The sequence below is a fragment of the Dermochelys coriacea genome, chromosome 5 (assembly GCF_009764565.3).
Source record: "Dermochelys coriacea isolate rDerCor1 chromosome 5, rDerCor1.pri.v4, whole genome shotgun sequence".
NCBI lineage: Eukaryota > Metazoa > Chordata > Testudines > Dermochelyidae > Dermochelys > Dermochelys coriacea.
In genome coordinates this window covers 45,121,465-45,137,975 of record NC_050072.1, presented here as the reverse complement: position 1 = coordinate 45,137,975, position 16,511 = coordinate 45,121,465, and the positions used below count along the sequence as shown (strand labels likewise).

Here is a 16,511-nt window from a genome sequence, read left to right as displayed (position 1 = left end):
TTTGAAGTGAGCTGTAGCTCACGAAAGCTTATGCTCTAATAAATTTGTTAGTCTCTAAGGTGCCACAAGTACTCCTTTTCTTTTTTTGAAATCCTCAAATCATGGTTTAAGGGCTTCAAGTTATAGAGACTTTACCATTTACATATGTTTGCAAGTGATCATGGCCTGTGCTGCAGAGGAAGGTGAAAAGCTCCCAGCTCTCTGCCATATTTGGGGTCAAGAAGGAATTTTCCCCTTGGTCAGAGTGGCAGTCAGTTAGACCCTGACCACGTGACTCACTGCAGTCACCTCCAACTGCACAGTATACAGTGTCTCTGTTACGCTGGCTATACATAAACTTTTTGTTATCTTTTCTTATACCTATATAGGGCCCTACCAAATTGACGGTCATGAAAAATGCGTCACAGACTGTGAAATCTGGTCTTTTGTGTGCTTTTACCTTATACTCTACAGACTTCACAGGGGACACCAGTGTTTTTCAAATTGGTGGTTCTGACCCAAAACGGAGTTGCCGAGAGGTTGCAATGTTTTAGGGGAGATGTGGTATGGCCAACCTTACTTTTGCGCTGCCTTCAGGGCTGGGTGGCTGGAGAGTGGTGGCTCCTGACTGAGGGCCCAGCTCTGCAGGCAGCAGTACAGAAGTAAAGGTGGCAGTACCATCTTTCTGTGCTGCTGCTGGTGGCAGCTCTGCCTTCAGAGCTGGGCTCCCAGCCGGCAGCCACCGCTTTCCATGGCTTTCTTATGGCTGTGGAGTTACTTTAACTTCTGTTTTTCCCACAAACTTGATTACTCTGCAATTTTTTCACAACAATAAACATTACTCTGTTAAAATGTTAAATCACGCTAGGCTTCTGTCAAGTCTAAATCTGCCTTTGCTCGCAACAAACACTAACCACAAGAAAAAGTGCCCTGTATATTTATATAAGCAGAAATAATGTAGATTATTACATTACTCCTTTCTGACATTTTGTTTTAATTATGTCTATTTTCAGAGAAGGAAAACATGGTTTGCTATTTAAAAAAAGTGACTTTGAACAAATAAGTGTTTAATGTATCATAGTAGTTAGGAAAAAATGTTAAAAATAATTCCTTGGTGAGATGCACAAATATTTGTTCACTGTATCTGGTACTGTATCTTCTTTTCTGTTAAATAATGTTACACATGTCTATGTCACCCAGTATGTTGTGCTTTACTATTAATATGAAAGAGGAATTCAAGAGTTAATTCAAGTTCATAAGTCATGATAGTAACTGTAAGAAATCTCTGCACATTTTTCTGAGATACTGGAGCACATTAGATATGGGCCTGATTTAAAAACATAATTTAGGACCCTGTCCTTCCATCAGAACTATGGTAGACAGAGTATATCTCATCTTTCCATGGAAATGAAATGGGAGAATACTCATCTCATTTAAGTTGTTATATGCCACATAAATATGTTTCTGTTTGGACTATAAGACCAAAATTATAGATTAGCTAGCAAAGTACAGTTGCCAAAGCTAGTCATATACAATAAGTATAAAGTGACATTCCAGAGGTGAGTACTTGTTTATTTATGTTTAAAAAATATGCTGTGCAGCTTTTTGGGAGTAATATTTTATCAAATTTAAATAACTAGTAACTGAAAGCCCATCACAGGGATAATTCATAAAGCTGTGTGTCAGAAAGCCAAAACTGGCTGAGAATTTAAACATTGGATGGTAATAGACCACAAATCCTGGTCATGATTGAACCTGGTGATAATCTGTGGCTATGGTTTTATAGTAAGTGTAAGAGTGGGCAAACGTGTGGGTTGTGCTAGGATAGCTGTGTTGATTTATGTGTGGGTTGTGGTGTGCTGGGAGAGTTGTGTGAATTTGTGTGGGTGGCAAATGAGGATGTGTGTGTTTGGGGTTATTGTGTGGGTGGTTTTGAAGAACGGTGGCAGTTGGGCCAAGTAATCCACCATCTGTGCAGTCTCCCAAACACAGTAATGAAATTGTTATATGCAGATTAGCTATAGAGCAGGGGTTCCCAAACTTGGTTTGCGGCTTGTTCAGGGTAAACCACTGGCGGGCCACAAGACACTTTGTTTACCTGAGCATCCGCAGGTATGGCCGCATGCAGCTCCCAGTGGCCGCGGTTTGCCCCTTCCTTGATGCAGCCGGGGCAATAACAGCTTAGAGGACTCTGAGGAGGAAGTTCTCGATAGAACATCAAGACAGCTGGAGACAAGGGAAGCAGAGAGAAAGCAGCCTTCAGCCCCAATTGAGACTGAATTCCAGAAGGGGAGAAACCTTCTCATGGTGGTAATCAGTTATGGTCCTAGCTCATCACATTCTACAAAGACTCAGCATGAGATCAAGCCGTATACTCCAGAGCAGACAAGGGCAGTGGGAAAAGCCCTTGGTCCCTTAAATTGAGAGACGGCCCTAGGCTGGCTGGCCAAGGTAAATGCTCTCCCTGGACTTGGCAAAGAGGATACTGCTGTGTTGGTGGGAGTGTATGCCAGGAGAAGATTTCAGTACCCTCCCCATCTATCTACAGGTGGGGGACACAGACTCTACAGATGTTTGAAGATGTGCTGAAATTCTACTTTCCCCACCAAAATCTAATAGGAAGGTACTACTGTGAATGACAACGGGTTTATGAATGACCTGAAAAGTACTTAAACAGGAAGAAGCTATTGTATTTCTGGCTAGTGCTCTTTCATGCAACACTCCAGAGTTTCAGGAAGCAATCTTGTGAGGGATAGCTCCTACCCTGAGAGTTACTTTAGGATCACTGAACCATCAGACCATCTCACTGAGGGAACTGGAGAACAGGTTACGAGAGGCCTATGAAATCCAGAGAGAAGCCTTCCCTGTTCCTGGATCCAGGAAGAAGGTAGCAGTGATCACAGACAGAGTAGCAAAGAAAAGAGTTTCCCAAAGGTCACACAGGGAATTCCAGCTGTTAGCAAGGGAAAAAAAGGCCTGCAGCATAGCATCAAGAACATACCAGAACAGCTCTCACAATGAGGAGCAGAGGGCATTCAGAAATGCCTTATGGAAGAAGCTGCTTAAATTTGATACTAATGAAGCCATAAATGGTTTACCAGCAGAGAAGCTGCTACAACGGCTCACGAGGTACGAGAAACAGGAAGCAGTCTCCAGCAAGTATCAAGAAGGAAACGCTCCTAATCTGATGTGATGGGGCTAAGCTCCCCCTCATTCCCCAGTAACGGCACCTATAACATACGACAAATGGGGAAGACCAACTACATCAGTCACGATGGAGGGAGCATTTGGGAAACTTGGTCAGCAAATGCTGATAGATATTGGGGCCACAGTTTCAATCCTATGCACAGATGCTGAACCTAAAGTGAAAAGGCTCCCCATCAAAGACATAAAGGCCCTAGTAGGCTTTAATGGAAGGGAAAGTATGGGTTTCTTCACAAAGCCAATCAGATGTGTTATCCATACAATTGTTACCAAAGCTGTCTTTGGAATTCAAGCCTTAGGTGGTCAAGGTATTTTTGGCATGGACTTACTATCACAGTTGAATATGGTAGTGGATCTTCTTAATCAAAGGTTGATCCAGAATGTGGAAAACGGACAGCATGTGGTAATTCCAGCATCCCACCATGTGGTAGCTGTGAAGGCACCTGAAGATCTAGTGATGCCTGATTGGAAAGCAGAAGTGGCTATAGTTGCACAAAGACACTTGGAGGTGTTTGCTAAAAAGAAAACCTCCAGTGTAGAAAGATAACAGCCGAGGTAGTGGTTAATGAGCCAGATCCCAAACCGTAAAGTCAGTACCACTATCCTGCTGCTGCAGAAGATGGCATCAAGAACATTGAAGCACTAGTAGAGCAAGGAGTACTCATAGAGACCGAAAGCTTGTGCAGCTCTCCAATGTGTTCTGTCATAAAGTCGGATAAGAAGACTTGGCAATTAACGATAGATTACGTTGAGCTCAATAGAGTGACCCCATGCCTAGCCCCAGTGGTTGCAAAATTTAATTAAATAATGGCAATCATTGCATCAGGAGTGAGATGGTTTTCCGTACTGGACCTCTGAAACGCCTTTTCTTCAGTCCCACTTCACCAATCAGCTTGGTATAAGTTCGCCTTCATGCATAAGGACTGGCAATACACCTTCAGCCGCATCCCACAGGGATTCCACAATGCTCCCTTGATTTGCCACCGATTCGTCTCAAGAATGTGGAATTCCATGGCAGAAAGAGACAATATCTTGAGCTATGTGGACAGCATCTTAGTAGCTACTGCCACAAAAGGGAAGAGAACCTCGAAATCCAGGATGCTGTCCTAAATAAAATAAAGAATACCAGATTCATCATTAACCCGGTCAAGGCTCAGAGGTCACCTACCTAGGAATGAGTCTGGGAAAGGAAGGGACTTAATATGCAAGCTCCCTGCGCCTCAAGATGTCTCAGCTCTTCAATCTTTCCTGGGATTTACTGGGTTCTCCAGAGAGTTTGTGAAGGGCTATGCTGAGTTGGCTAAACCTCTGTATACACTGCTTAGGGTAGGCCAGGAATGGAAGTGGGATCAAGAACACCAAGAGGCTTTCACTGCTTTAAAACAAACCCTCACTAGAGCACCTGCACGGGCATATCCGAAGCCCAACGAGCCATACCAACGGCAGTTGGGAACAGCAGACCAAGACATCAGTGCAGTCCTCCTCCAGGACCAGAGCAATGGACTCAAGCCCATTGCTTATGGATCAAAAGTCCTGAGTGAAGTGGAGAGGCAATACAATACCTGTGAAAAAGTAGTACTGGCTCTAGTATGGTTCCTGCGTCACTGGGAATATTTAATTGGCATGTCCCCCGTAATCCTCAAAACCACTCGCACTCACCTCAAGTATGTTCTATCAGGTCAATTAATGAGGGTCGAATGTCAAGTCCCAGACTTGCTGGATGGATGCTTAGCCTCATGAACAAAAACACTGACATGCAGAAAACATCTCAATTAGCTGTTCTACCTTATGCCCTCCTCATAGAAGGCCAAGAGCATGAATGTCCACTGCCTCCTAATGAATGGAACAGACTAAGTCACCCTTCCAAGTGGAAAACAATTATCAAAGAGTGAAGGACCAGAATTTAAAGATCTGGGTGGTGGATGGTTGTTGTTTCCACAGGGATGGAAAACCCCATACAGGCTATGCAGCATTATGGATAGATTCTCAAAAGACCCTGCAAGGAACAGTAAGGTCAAACTCAGCCCAGGCCGCAGAAATAGTGGCTGTGCTAGTAGTGCTACATGAGGAAGATCCAGAAGACATACGGATATGTTCCGATTCTGATTGGATCATATGGGCATTAAGTGAGTGGATGCTAGTATGTGTTCAACGAGGAATGAGGTCAGCTGATGAATGACAGATTGCACACTCGAAGTGTTTGCTGCACCACGCGTGGAAGTTAGCATCCAGAAGATCAGGTAGCACTTACCTTTGTAAGGTGAAGGCTCACCATCAGGACCACGCAGAGATCTCTATGTTGAGCAACAAAGTCGACCAATTGACAAAGAAAGCCACCTTATTGGGAGAGGAATATTTCTGGACCCATTCTGACGAGGGGGTGCTAACAGTACAATCAAAAGAGGTGGAATTAACAGGGCAATTGGATGTGAAGGAACTGCAGAATAAAGATAAGGCGATCCACGACGTGCTAAAAAAGGAGGAGCATCACAATTATCACATTTTTTAAAATAAACACGAACTCATAATGGCCTTAAGAAAAGATGCGAAAGATGTGTCACCAGTTCTGGTTATGCCCACTTATCCTCACAGAGAGATGATTAGTCTGGCCCATAACCAGGGGCATTTCTGCGTGGAGAAGATGTTAGGCCAAATAACCTCTGTAGCATGGTGGCCAGATATTATCAAAGATGTGACCAAATACATTCAAAACTGTCTGGTCTGTGCCAAAAACAACTCGAACAGAAAAGTCATCAAAGGTCCTATGTTGCACCAAGGCATTGGGGGACCATGGTCCTGCCTACAAATTGATGATATAGGTTCCTTACCATGTACAGGATGTGGTCACAAATATTGTTTAGTAGTCATGGATTCATTCATGAAGTGGGTGGAGGCATACCCCACTCGTGACTACACAGCCATAACAATGGCAAAGGTGTTAATGGAACAAACATTCACCAGGTTTGGGCTGCCAGAAATCATAGACTATGACCAGACATCCCACTTCATGGGAAAGGTCATGAAGACCATATGCCAGCCCCTTGGAATTTGCCAAAAGCTTCATATTGCAGGGCACCCTCAGAGCTCTGGGCTTGTTGAGCAGACAAACAGGACCATTAAGTCAGCGCTGAGGAAGATCATCAGTGGCCAGGGCAAAAACTGGGACCAGAAGCTCCCGTTGGTCTTAATGGCAGTGAGATCAATTGTGTCCTCACGGGTTCACCCCACATGAGGTGCTAATACGAACACCTGAGCACTGATGGCTGGGAGGTTCCCCCCTCAGATGACTACCAGCCATGGCTAGTAGTGGATAGACTCATGAAAAAGTCTTAAATGACATCAGCTCAATTCAACATCAAGTAGCCTTCCAGCTGAAAGCCAACATAAAAATAATGGATAAGAGACTAGGGAATTGCCTCAACCCCATTGAATGGGAAATTGAGGACAAAGTTATGTATAAGTTATTTTCTGACCAAGGGCATACCCTAAATCTGAGGTGGGTGGGACCAGTGGTCATCACAAACAAAGCCAGCCCCACCATCTATGAGGTTGAGCTGAATGGGAAGAAAGGTAAAAAACTGAAGTGGTTCCACTCCACTCAGCTTAAGAAGTGGTAGGGGACTGAGTCAGACATGTAAAACCAAAAATATAATTGACATTCTGTTTGTTTATGCTGTTGGGGTCTAGATTCTTCAGTCACCTCTTATGGTTTATAAGATGTGTAAATATGTATTGTATGCTGTCTGTGGACCAACGGGAACATTATTTTTGCGGTGTGGAGCCTGTAAAGGGTATTAAGAAAACTGAGCAGATTGGTAAAACATTACCAAAAGTTTGGGGATCGTATCATGGCCCAGCATTAACAGACGATGTTGGCCATATTATGGTATTTGCGTATAAGAGTGGTGCCAATTGTTTCCTCTGTTGGAAAGAGGAGAGAGGTCTAATATGGCCTTGCTCCCCTATGATAGTGCTCAAATAGCATTATCAAGCAAGGATTCAGAATCCTTGAGTAGGGTTGTTAAATTTAGTAAAAGTCGTAGGATGCGGGGAGATCCAAGACAAACACATAATAAATTGCTCCAGTGGACTTGTGACAGGAAGTCTGTTAAGCTGTGCTTGCATGACCTCTAATTTGACACCTTGAGTCAGAGAAGGGATAATGCAGGTGAAAGTGTTTATGAACGCTCAGTTCTATGTACCCTATTTTAAAGTAAGACTGCATACCCCTTCAGAAGCATACCTTGTACATTTGAATTGTAATAGCAGATCTGAGCACTACTGCAATACTTCTAATGATGTAAGTCATTTTTGTTCATTGTATAAGCAAACATTATTTGTAGCTAGTTGTTACAGAAGCATAAATATTTCCATTTTGATAAATAATTCCGGGGTATGGTATTTGACAGGGGTGTTTGGAGTCAAACAACACATGGAAGTGATTGTAATTCCCAAACCATATACCAGTCACATCAGCCCCGTGTTAGTAAAGCAAGATCTGAGATGGTTGCTGATTACTAACTCTCGATATGCTCTAAAGAAAGTAACTATGGATATGCAACTATTGGTAGAAAATGTATAGCCTAAATGTGCACCTTTCACAAAATCATCAGTGATGGGATGTATGGGTTAACAATATTGAGCCCAGGTATTCTGAGATAAAAAGAGATCTAACCGCGAAAGTATTAGGTGTTGTAGGAGCTGGCCCGGGAGTGGTAAACTCCCTTAAAGGCTAATAGCCTAACTCATCCTTAAATCAACCCTGATAACATCATTAAACAAAATCAGTGACCTGAACTATGACATCATCACCACCATCTCCACATGGTATAATGCCCAAAAACAAAATCAGGAAAAGGTAATAGGTGCCATAGGTATCTACAATATAATACATTGTGGGCATTTACCTGCATCCAAGTGCAAGCATGGCTACAGAGTGTGATCAGTTGGAATTCTTAGCATAGGATTTCAAGGCATCATCCCAATGGAAATAAAGAATTTAATGTTAAGGGATGTAACACCCTTTGAAAAGGAACACCACACTTGGTGAAAGCTGTTGATTTCAGCTTTGACCCAAATTTAAAGAGTCACTGCCCATATATTAACCATCAATAATGTGAGCACAAATTGGGTGTATCCCCTCATCCCACTTGGAATCATCATTAATCAGACAATCATGATTCCTGTAGACATCCCAAAATGAGTACTTAAAGATGAGGAAAAATACCAGTGTGTTGATTTAAGCGTTTGTATCTGGAAACCAAATAATGGCTATATTTGTACCACAAATGTGTATGAAGGACCACACATTTGTTTAAGTCCTGACCAGGGAAAGTGTCACTATGACCTGCAGTCACATATGAGCAATCAATCTGAGCTAGTGGTGATAAACAGCAACTGTATTTGCATCAGGAATAAATGTAAAAAGTTTATTGTAAATTTCTTCTAGGAGATTGTCAATGATCCTCATGTAAATGTATGTATTTATTTTGTACTTATTCAGGGATGTGATGTAACCTTTATTTCAGATAAGATGAATGTGCAAAATATCCATTGTCTTAATTTGTATCAGCACGTGAACCCTGTTAATCTAGGGATTAACATCGATGTGTTAAAACAATTGGTACTGCATCCGGTCCTAGAAAATCATATTAAAGATCTAGTTGAGCATGGTAAAAGCTTAATGCTGGCTATGCACCACCGATCAAATCAAGAAGATTCTTAAAAGGGTGCTGAAAAATTCCAAATTTGCCCATTGGTGGGAAAGTCTGTTTGTCATTCCCACCGAATTTACAGAAGCCTGGCACATCCTTGTCCATCCCTTTATCGTTATTTTAATCGTGCAAGTTGTTACTATTATTTTAATTGTGGCAACTATTGGATGGGTCAAAGTTAAGGTAAAAAGGGTCATGAATAGGTCCAGATACCCCAGCAAACCTGAAGCTTAAGCAGTGTAGATGATAACAAATATAGCTAAGGCTATAAAATCACCAAGGAGGAGATATGTAAACCTGTACCTGTGCTCTTACCACCTGATTCCCTAGCTAGACTTGTCTGACCACCCTCTCTATAGGCAGGTCAGTGCTGCATTGCTCACACTCACTAGTTATTCCACCTAAGGAGTTAAGTTAGTGTACGCATTGTTCCATGCACGACAGTGAGTCAAGAACTGACCTGAAGAGAGAAGATCACAGTTTACCTGTGTGAAGATCCCCATATGTTCCTGTGTCCTGAGTCCTGTATTCTTCGGTGTTCAGCGTTCCAGTCTGTCGTCTCCATTGGTGTCCGTGCAACCTTCCTACCTACAATATATGGTGATGTGTTAACCCTTACATTATTTCTGTTGTACCTATTGTGTGTAAAGGGTTCTGGGGTTCAGGACTTTAAGCCCACAGTTGTGTTAACATCCGAGTTGTTTATATCTGGTTATTCTTTAGGTCCTTGTTTAATAAATCTTGTCTCCTTTGCACATAGTCCTACTTGTTAAGTCTTCTGTCACTAACTAAAACCCCAAAGATAGAGATAGGGAAAAGGTGTAACATGAATCTTCTTAATTAACCTATTCCAAGGTTAACAAGAGGAGGAGAGCAGGCAGGGAACCACACTCAGTGTGAGTGAGAGGGAAGAAAAAGGAAAGAGTGATGGGGAGGTTGCATTGTATTTTGTCTGTGTGGAAAGAGAGAGCTGCCAAAAGAGTTAAACTCAGAATGCCTTGCAGAAGTGAAATGTGAATTATCTGGCCACCGTGCCTGGTCCTAGTCTTAAAAGAGGCATAAAAAAGGCAGCAGCTCGAGGGAATTCACAGCACAGAACGAGAGAAATGTGAGTGTGGCATTATAGTTAAAATCAAATACAATGACCTAGCTTTGTGAGGTAACTGTGGTGATAGTTGTAAACTGCATGTATCAACAGTCACAAAGAGCTATCACAGAGATTATTTCTTTTAAGGGTTATTCATTTCTTAGGAGTAGAGGGCATCTTCTAGTGAAATTACTACTTTAAACAAAGAATATTAAACCTTCTGAAGTGTTTGTAGCCTTTATAAGAAATTTTGGGACATGACTCAGCATTATGTATGTAAACTTCCCAAAGATTCAGCTTAGTTTGGATAAATAAATAAAAAATAACAGTTTTCCCATCTCAAAATGCTGATTCCACAAAATTGAAATGTCCAATGGGAATGTACTGATTTAGTCAAAATCGTCAACAAAAAATTATCTAAAAGCTTCATGTCACTCAGATTGAGGCACTTCATTCTGAGTTTGTCATCTTGACTATTCTGCATCATTTTATATAATAAAAAATCAAAATTATAGTGCATTTTGATTGATTCGATATTTCCAAAACAATTTTTTGGGGGAAGGGAATTTTCATTTCACAGGAAATTTTAACTTTTCTTTCCAATCTAGACAAAAAGGAAATATTGAAATGTTGGACTTTCCCATGGAATGGATATTCTGAGTTTCGAACCACACTAAACAGGAACTGGTCATCCACTGAAAACATAAGTGTGATCATATTAAACCAATATTGGTCAAGTTATACTGATACTGATAACCCCTTCACTATAATGTTTTGTTGTGGACTTATAAAGGCATTGAATGGGCTGGCAGCACACTTCAGCATTCCTGGAACCATTCCATGGTACTCTATTATTACAATTGTTATTTTAAGTATGCAAGTAAAATATTCTCATCCTTCAACATGGAGAGGCAAAATATCACATTATTCTCACACAAAAAGAAAACTCCATTGAAATAACAATCTAATAACATCCCCAGTTCATAAAAAAATACAAAAATAAGGAAATAAGAGCAAAACCCTATTCTCAGACCTCAACTGCCTCAGGTCTGCAGGACATTAATGGGCATTCCCTAACTGAAGTGAGAGCAGAATGGCATAGTTGAAATCTACCATACAGATCTGAGAGCAGAATTTTTGCCCCAAATTACCAGGAGTATAGGTAAATCACACACATTGTCCCTGTGTGTGTTTCAGAGCACTATATGATCAGCCACATTAATTCAAAGTAAAATTATGCACAATTCCACACTAAGGGCCAAATTATGTTTCTCCTGAACAGATGCGCTAGAGGGGGGAAAGGGTTCAAGGAATCTTTCCTTCCTAATCCACCCATCCAGGGACTAGCTATAATCTACTTCCTTGTTTGTCTGTCTAGGCACTTATATGAGTCCCATCCCCATAGTCTCCCTGTGTTGGAGTGTGCCAGGATAGGTGGCCATTGCTGCCTGCAAGTTCAGTGGCCTAAAGGAGACTGTTTCTATGTGGAGGGAGGGAGGATGCGTCTGTGGCTCTTCTCTGGGTGCAGGCTAAACTGGCTGTATTGGAGGGCTACATCTGTTAAACAGGTGTAGAAGGGTCAGCCCTTTCTACACTGTCCCAGGGCCAAATTCATCCCTGTGCTACTGCAGAGTCCAGTGCAGGGATCAAGAGGAGGCAGCTTGCATCCTCCCTCACCAATCCAGGGGCTATTCATGATCTTTTCCCACTAGGATACTTGCCTGAAACTCCTGTTAGGGTTAATGAAAGCTATGCATGCACAATGGGAAGGATTATATGTCATTTTTGAAAGCTTAGGGGTTGAGCCTGCATTTCTATATGGGAAAAATTCTCTTTGAAGTCCGTCTGAATTTCACCTGTGTACAGGTTGAAGGGTTAGGTCTGTCTTATCAAAATAAAAGTAAAAGGCTGGTGATTCAGAGCTGTGTTTCATTCCCTGTGTCCTTAGTTTGGCAGATATTCTAAGTTTTTAAAATAGTGACCCAGGCACCCTTTCATTAAAACCAGTGAGTCCTTTCGTCGCACATTAAGAACAAATTATGAAAGTTGAATTCATCGATTGGGCTTCCCCACCCCCACCCCCCATTACTTGGAATTTGAACAAGACACTGCCCTTTTTTTTGGTTAAAAAAAAGGAAAACCTGCAGTGTTGACAATTTCTCTGAATTCTGTATGCTTAGTATTCTGTTGATTTACATAAATTAGGAAAGAAAAATATTTTAACAGTTGAGTTGAGCTTCACTCACAGACCCTATATTAAGGATTGCAGTCTCATGTGCCTTTAAGAAATTTCTTTATAATCATGTTATTAAATGTATGAACTTTTTTTGATAATGTAGTGCTTAGTAATTTTTCATGATTCCTGTTCAAAATCTTAAACTCCAGTCAGCTAACCTGGAGTTGAAATTTCAGAGAATATACAACAGTAAAAATGTAATAGTTACTATAATAGTAGTTTTGTTATCGGAAGAGACAGCTAAAAGGTCATATACTCACTTCCAGACAGCAAATAAACATTGTACTTTGTGAAAATCCTTTTAAAAAAGGTTGTGCATAGGTATAAAATCCTGTTCCGTCCATAATATATAACTGTAATAAACCTGAACACAGAAATGAAAGCCTGGAAAACTGCAAGGACCTTTTATGTGCACTGGCTAAATACATGTAAACATGGATTTTGACTTCTGTTTTTATAGAAGTTGTGAACTTGCTCTCTTCTCTGACATTTTATTAGGTAGCACAGCATATTTGTTAGAACCAAATTCTGCTCTCTGATATGCACATGCAACTCCTGGTGCACACATGTGGGAACAGAATTTGGCCCTTAGAAAGCAAATACTGTGAAATTCATGGCACTGGAGCAGAAATCTTTCTAGCATTAAATCCACTGCTGTTAGTGCACACCATCAAAAATCATCTCTGTGACCTAATTAGAACTTGAGCTGGTCCGAGAAAAAAACATTTTTTTAAATGCTGTAGACAAAAAAGGGAAGTCTCATGAAAATGTTCCCTATATTTTGACAAATTCTAATGAATGCATTGCTTAATGGAGCTAAACAACATCTATAGCAAATATTTGAATCTGTTAACATAGATTAGTGATGGCAAACCTTAACATTGTCCTTTTTTTCTCTGTAGTGTCTACAGTAGTTACTTGATGCTTTAATATGTAGCTGTCAGATTCCTTGTTTTGGTGGTGTTTTTGTCCCAGGCACTTAAGTTTATATTTTCAAAGAATAGGGTCTGGGAGTGAAGGAATTCTCCTCCCCCGACCCTACTGAGTGTAGAGCAGCAGCTGGACTGCTTCAGGTCTCTAATTCTAGCCTCTGCAGCAGCTACACTCCATATGTAGTGGTGGGGGGGCTTCCACTTGCTAAGCAGTAGGTGCTCCAGTTCCACCCCCGAAGGCTTGCAGTGTTCAGGCACACAGTGATACCCCCAGCTGCATAGTTCTAATCTCTACACTGCCCATTAACTGTGCACTCCATGCATGACTGCCATTGCACACTAATCAATACCCCTTTGCTCACTAATACAAGTCCCTTCCTTCTTGTGTTCCTCCTTCCTGCTGATATTCAAACAATGATCCACATTCTGCCTGGGGTAGAGGGTAACAACATTGACTTGAATCCCCAATGATGTTGCTTGTGTTGTCCCCTCTGATCCCCAGACTTCTCCCCCCTGCTCCCTAACGCAACAGAAGGCAGTGGCACCTCTCTGAGCTATGTGCTACTGGCAAGGAGCATGAGAGGAGCCAGGCAGCTGTTACTCCATGGCATACTCCCTTGGGAATCCCATTTGATTTCAAGCACATAAGTGCCCGGAGATTACTTATGAGACAACCGTACCTGAATGGGAATTCTGCATGGCCATCCATGAGAGAGGTTGCAAGAGAGCCCGGATCCAAAAGGAACTGGGTGTTTTACATTAGAAATTTATGGCCTGGCCTGGCTGGAAGACACTGTGGTGACTGGAGAATTACTGAAATAGTGACACCACAAGAGCCTAAGAGACTGACAATTAATTGAAAGAGAGGGGTTTTAGTTGGTTTATTTTTGTTTTCCTTAGCATTTATGCAACTTCTCTCTTCTATAACCACATTGAATAAAAGGAAGGTTTCAGAGTAGCAGTCGTGTTAGTCTGTATTTGCAAAAAGAAAAGGAGTACTTGTGGCACCTTAGAGACTAACAAATTTATTTGATGAAGTGAGCTGTAGCTCACGAAAGCTTATGCTCAAATACATTTGTTAGTCTCTAAGGTGCCACAAGTACTCCTTTTCTTTTTGCGAATAAAAGGAAGTCTTTGTGAGAGACCTCACCACCCCAATGTAGGCTTTAGAGCCCACATTAAACATGCTCCGGGCTTTCCCAATGGTCCCTAGTCTTCTAAGCAAAGCCATGGAAGACCAGGCTTGACAATTCCTACTTTTTCTTATTAGGACCACTCGAGGAACAAAATTCACTCCACTTTCTGAACAGAATTAATTAAATCAGTGCAACTCCTTTTTGTGAACACTTTGGGACCGGTTTAAGAGAGAGGCTAAACTAAACAGATACCAACCACTCAGACAGTCTGAAATCAGCCCACACAATTTCCATCAGCCATTTCCTATTCAGTTAAATCAGTACAATTTCTGGGTGTAGGCCAGCCTTCAGGTAAAAAACAAGCAGCAAAGGCATCTTTAAAGGGCATGCTTTATGTGCACCAGTAAAGAAACCCAATAGTGCTCTATGCGCAATTTTTTTTTTAAAAAAAAACCTTTTGCAGGTCACCTTTAGGGATGTATTTAATTTCTGTTGATTTTCAGAATTTATCTAAGGGCCACACTGGTTAATGCTTTCATTTGGATCTGTTGGATGCAGGTTTACTGGAACAGATACTCATATAAGTGAAGAGTAGTTAAATTAATTTTCCATACGAGTCCCGCTTTTGATGCACGTGTGGTTTTGGTGTAAAATGGAGTTATGTCGTTGGAAGACATCCCTGGATTTCCAAGGCAAGCGCCGGTGCCGGAGGGTAATTGTAGCAGCTGCGGGTTGCTCCGTTTCAGTCTTTGCTAGGGTACAGCTTCTAATTTCTTATTTTAAAAGAGAACAACCAGCGTTGGGGCTTCTCTTTTCCCAAATACGAGAGGTTAGGGAAAGCGAATCTGCCCCCAAACTCCTTTTCCCCTGGAGGGCTGGGGAGCCCCCCGCTCCCTGAGCCGCGCTCCGTGCGTCTGCCTCGGCGTTGCTCGGGGCAGCTCTTTGTGTCAAGCTGCCTCTCTTCACCCCCCTGCCTCTCGCCCTCCTCCCTCCTCCTCCGGCCTCTGCCTGGTCTGGGGAAAGGACCCCGCGGCCAATGGACTGGCAGCCTCCCGAAGTTCCGCCCTCCTTCCCCGCACGGGGAGCAGGTCCCCGGGTTGAACGGCCCCTGTCCGGGCTGCCGAGCTTGAGTGAGCGATTGCCCCTGCAGAGCCTGGGAGCAAGAGCCGCCAGCCCCGAGCCGCGCTCCATGCCCCCCTCTACTTAGGGGACAGCTCCCGGCGTCCTTCTCCTCTTCCCCAAAGGCGCGGCGGGAGCCGAGAAGCGGAGCCGAGCCGGGGAAGGGCTCTGGGCGACTCTCCCACCACTGCACTGAACATGATGAGCAAGCGCCAAGTCACCGTCCTGCTCTTGCAAGTTCTCCTGCAGCTCGGCCCGGGCTCTGGCGCCCAGCCTGCCCCGCAAGGTAAGGGGCAGCTACCCTCCTGCAGCCGGACGCGAAGGGGCTGTGATAGGAATAGGTGGGGCGCTTTCCCAGCTGACTCGCCTGTGGTCGATGAGTATTTATTCTGCTGAGGTGCATTGTCATGCTAGACAGCAGGTGTCTTGACTGGAGACATACGGCAGGGATAGAAACCCAGGATCCCCTGTGGCAAAGAGCGCTAGATTGAATGCAAATACATCTTCTTGAGGTCATTATTGAACCCGTGAAAGGGGCACAGCAGAACGATGTTTCATTCAGAGACATTGGAATTAAAGCGGATTAACTGAATAGGGAAGCAGCAGGGTCTCAAACTTTTAAACACTTTCCCTTTTCTTTAAATGGGCAATGAGATGTCTCTACTATGAGACAATGAGATGTCTGTCTATTTCAGTATTGGTCTGGGATCGTGTTGTTAGATACCGAGATGTGAGGAAACCGTGTGATTAGGTTTCACAGGTATCTGTGACATGTCTCACCTCTTACTGTAGGAAGAAAAGGAGGACTTGTGGCACCTTAGAGACTAACAAATTTATTGCATCCGATGAAGTGAGCTGTAGCTCACGAAACCTTATGCTCTAATAAATTGGTTAGTCTCTAAGGTGCCACAAGTACTCCTTTTCTTTTTGCGAATACAGACTAACACAGCTGCTACTCTGAAACCTCTTACTGTAGGATTATTCTTCTTATCTCCTATTTTTTAATCTCCTCTCCTCTGGTCTCTATTCTTCTCTCTGTCCCCGTACACACGAACCGTACCTATGTAAGGACAATGTTACTAAGGATTAGACATAGGCACAGTT

General features: G+C 42.6%; 1 protein-coding gene across 1 annotated transcript in view; it reads left to right on the top strand.

The window, feature by feature from the left end:
- The first annotated feature begins 15,249 nt into the window (after window positions 1-15,249).
- The window catches only part of THBS4 (thrombospondin 4), a 60,075-nt gene continuing 58,813 nt past the window's right edge, over window positions 15,250-16,511 (top strand). The window contains exon 1 of the mRNA XM_038402124.2: window positions 15,250-15,693. Within this exon, the coding sequence (XP_038258052.1) occupies window positions 15,606-15,693 (88 nt within the window). The 5' untranslated portion in view covers window positions 15,250-15,605. The remainder of the gene's footprint in view (window positions 15,694-16,511) is intronic.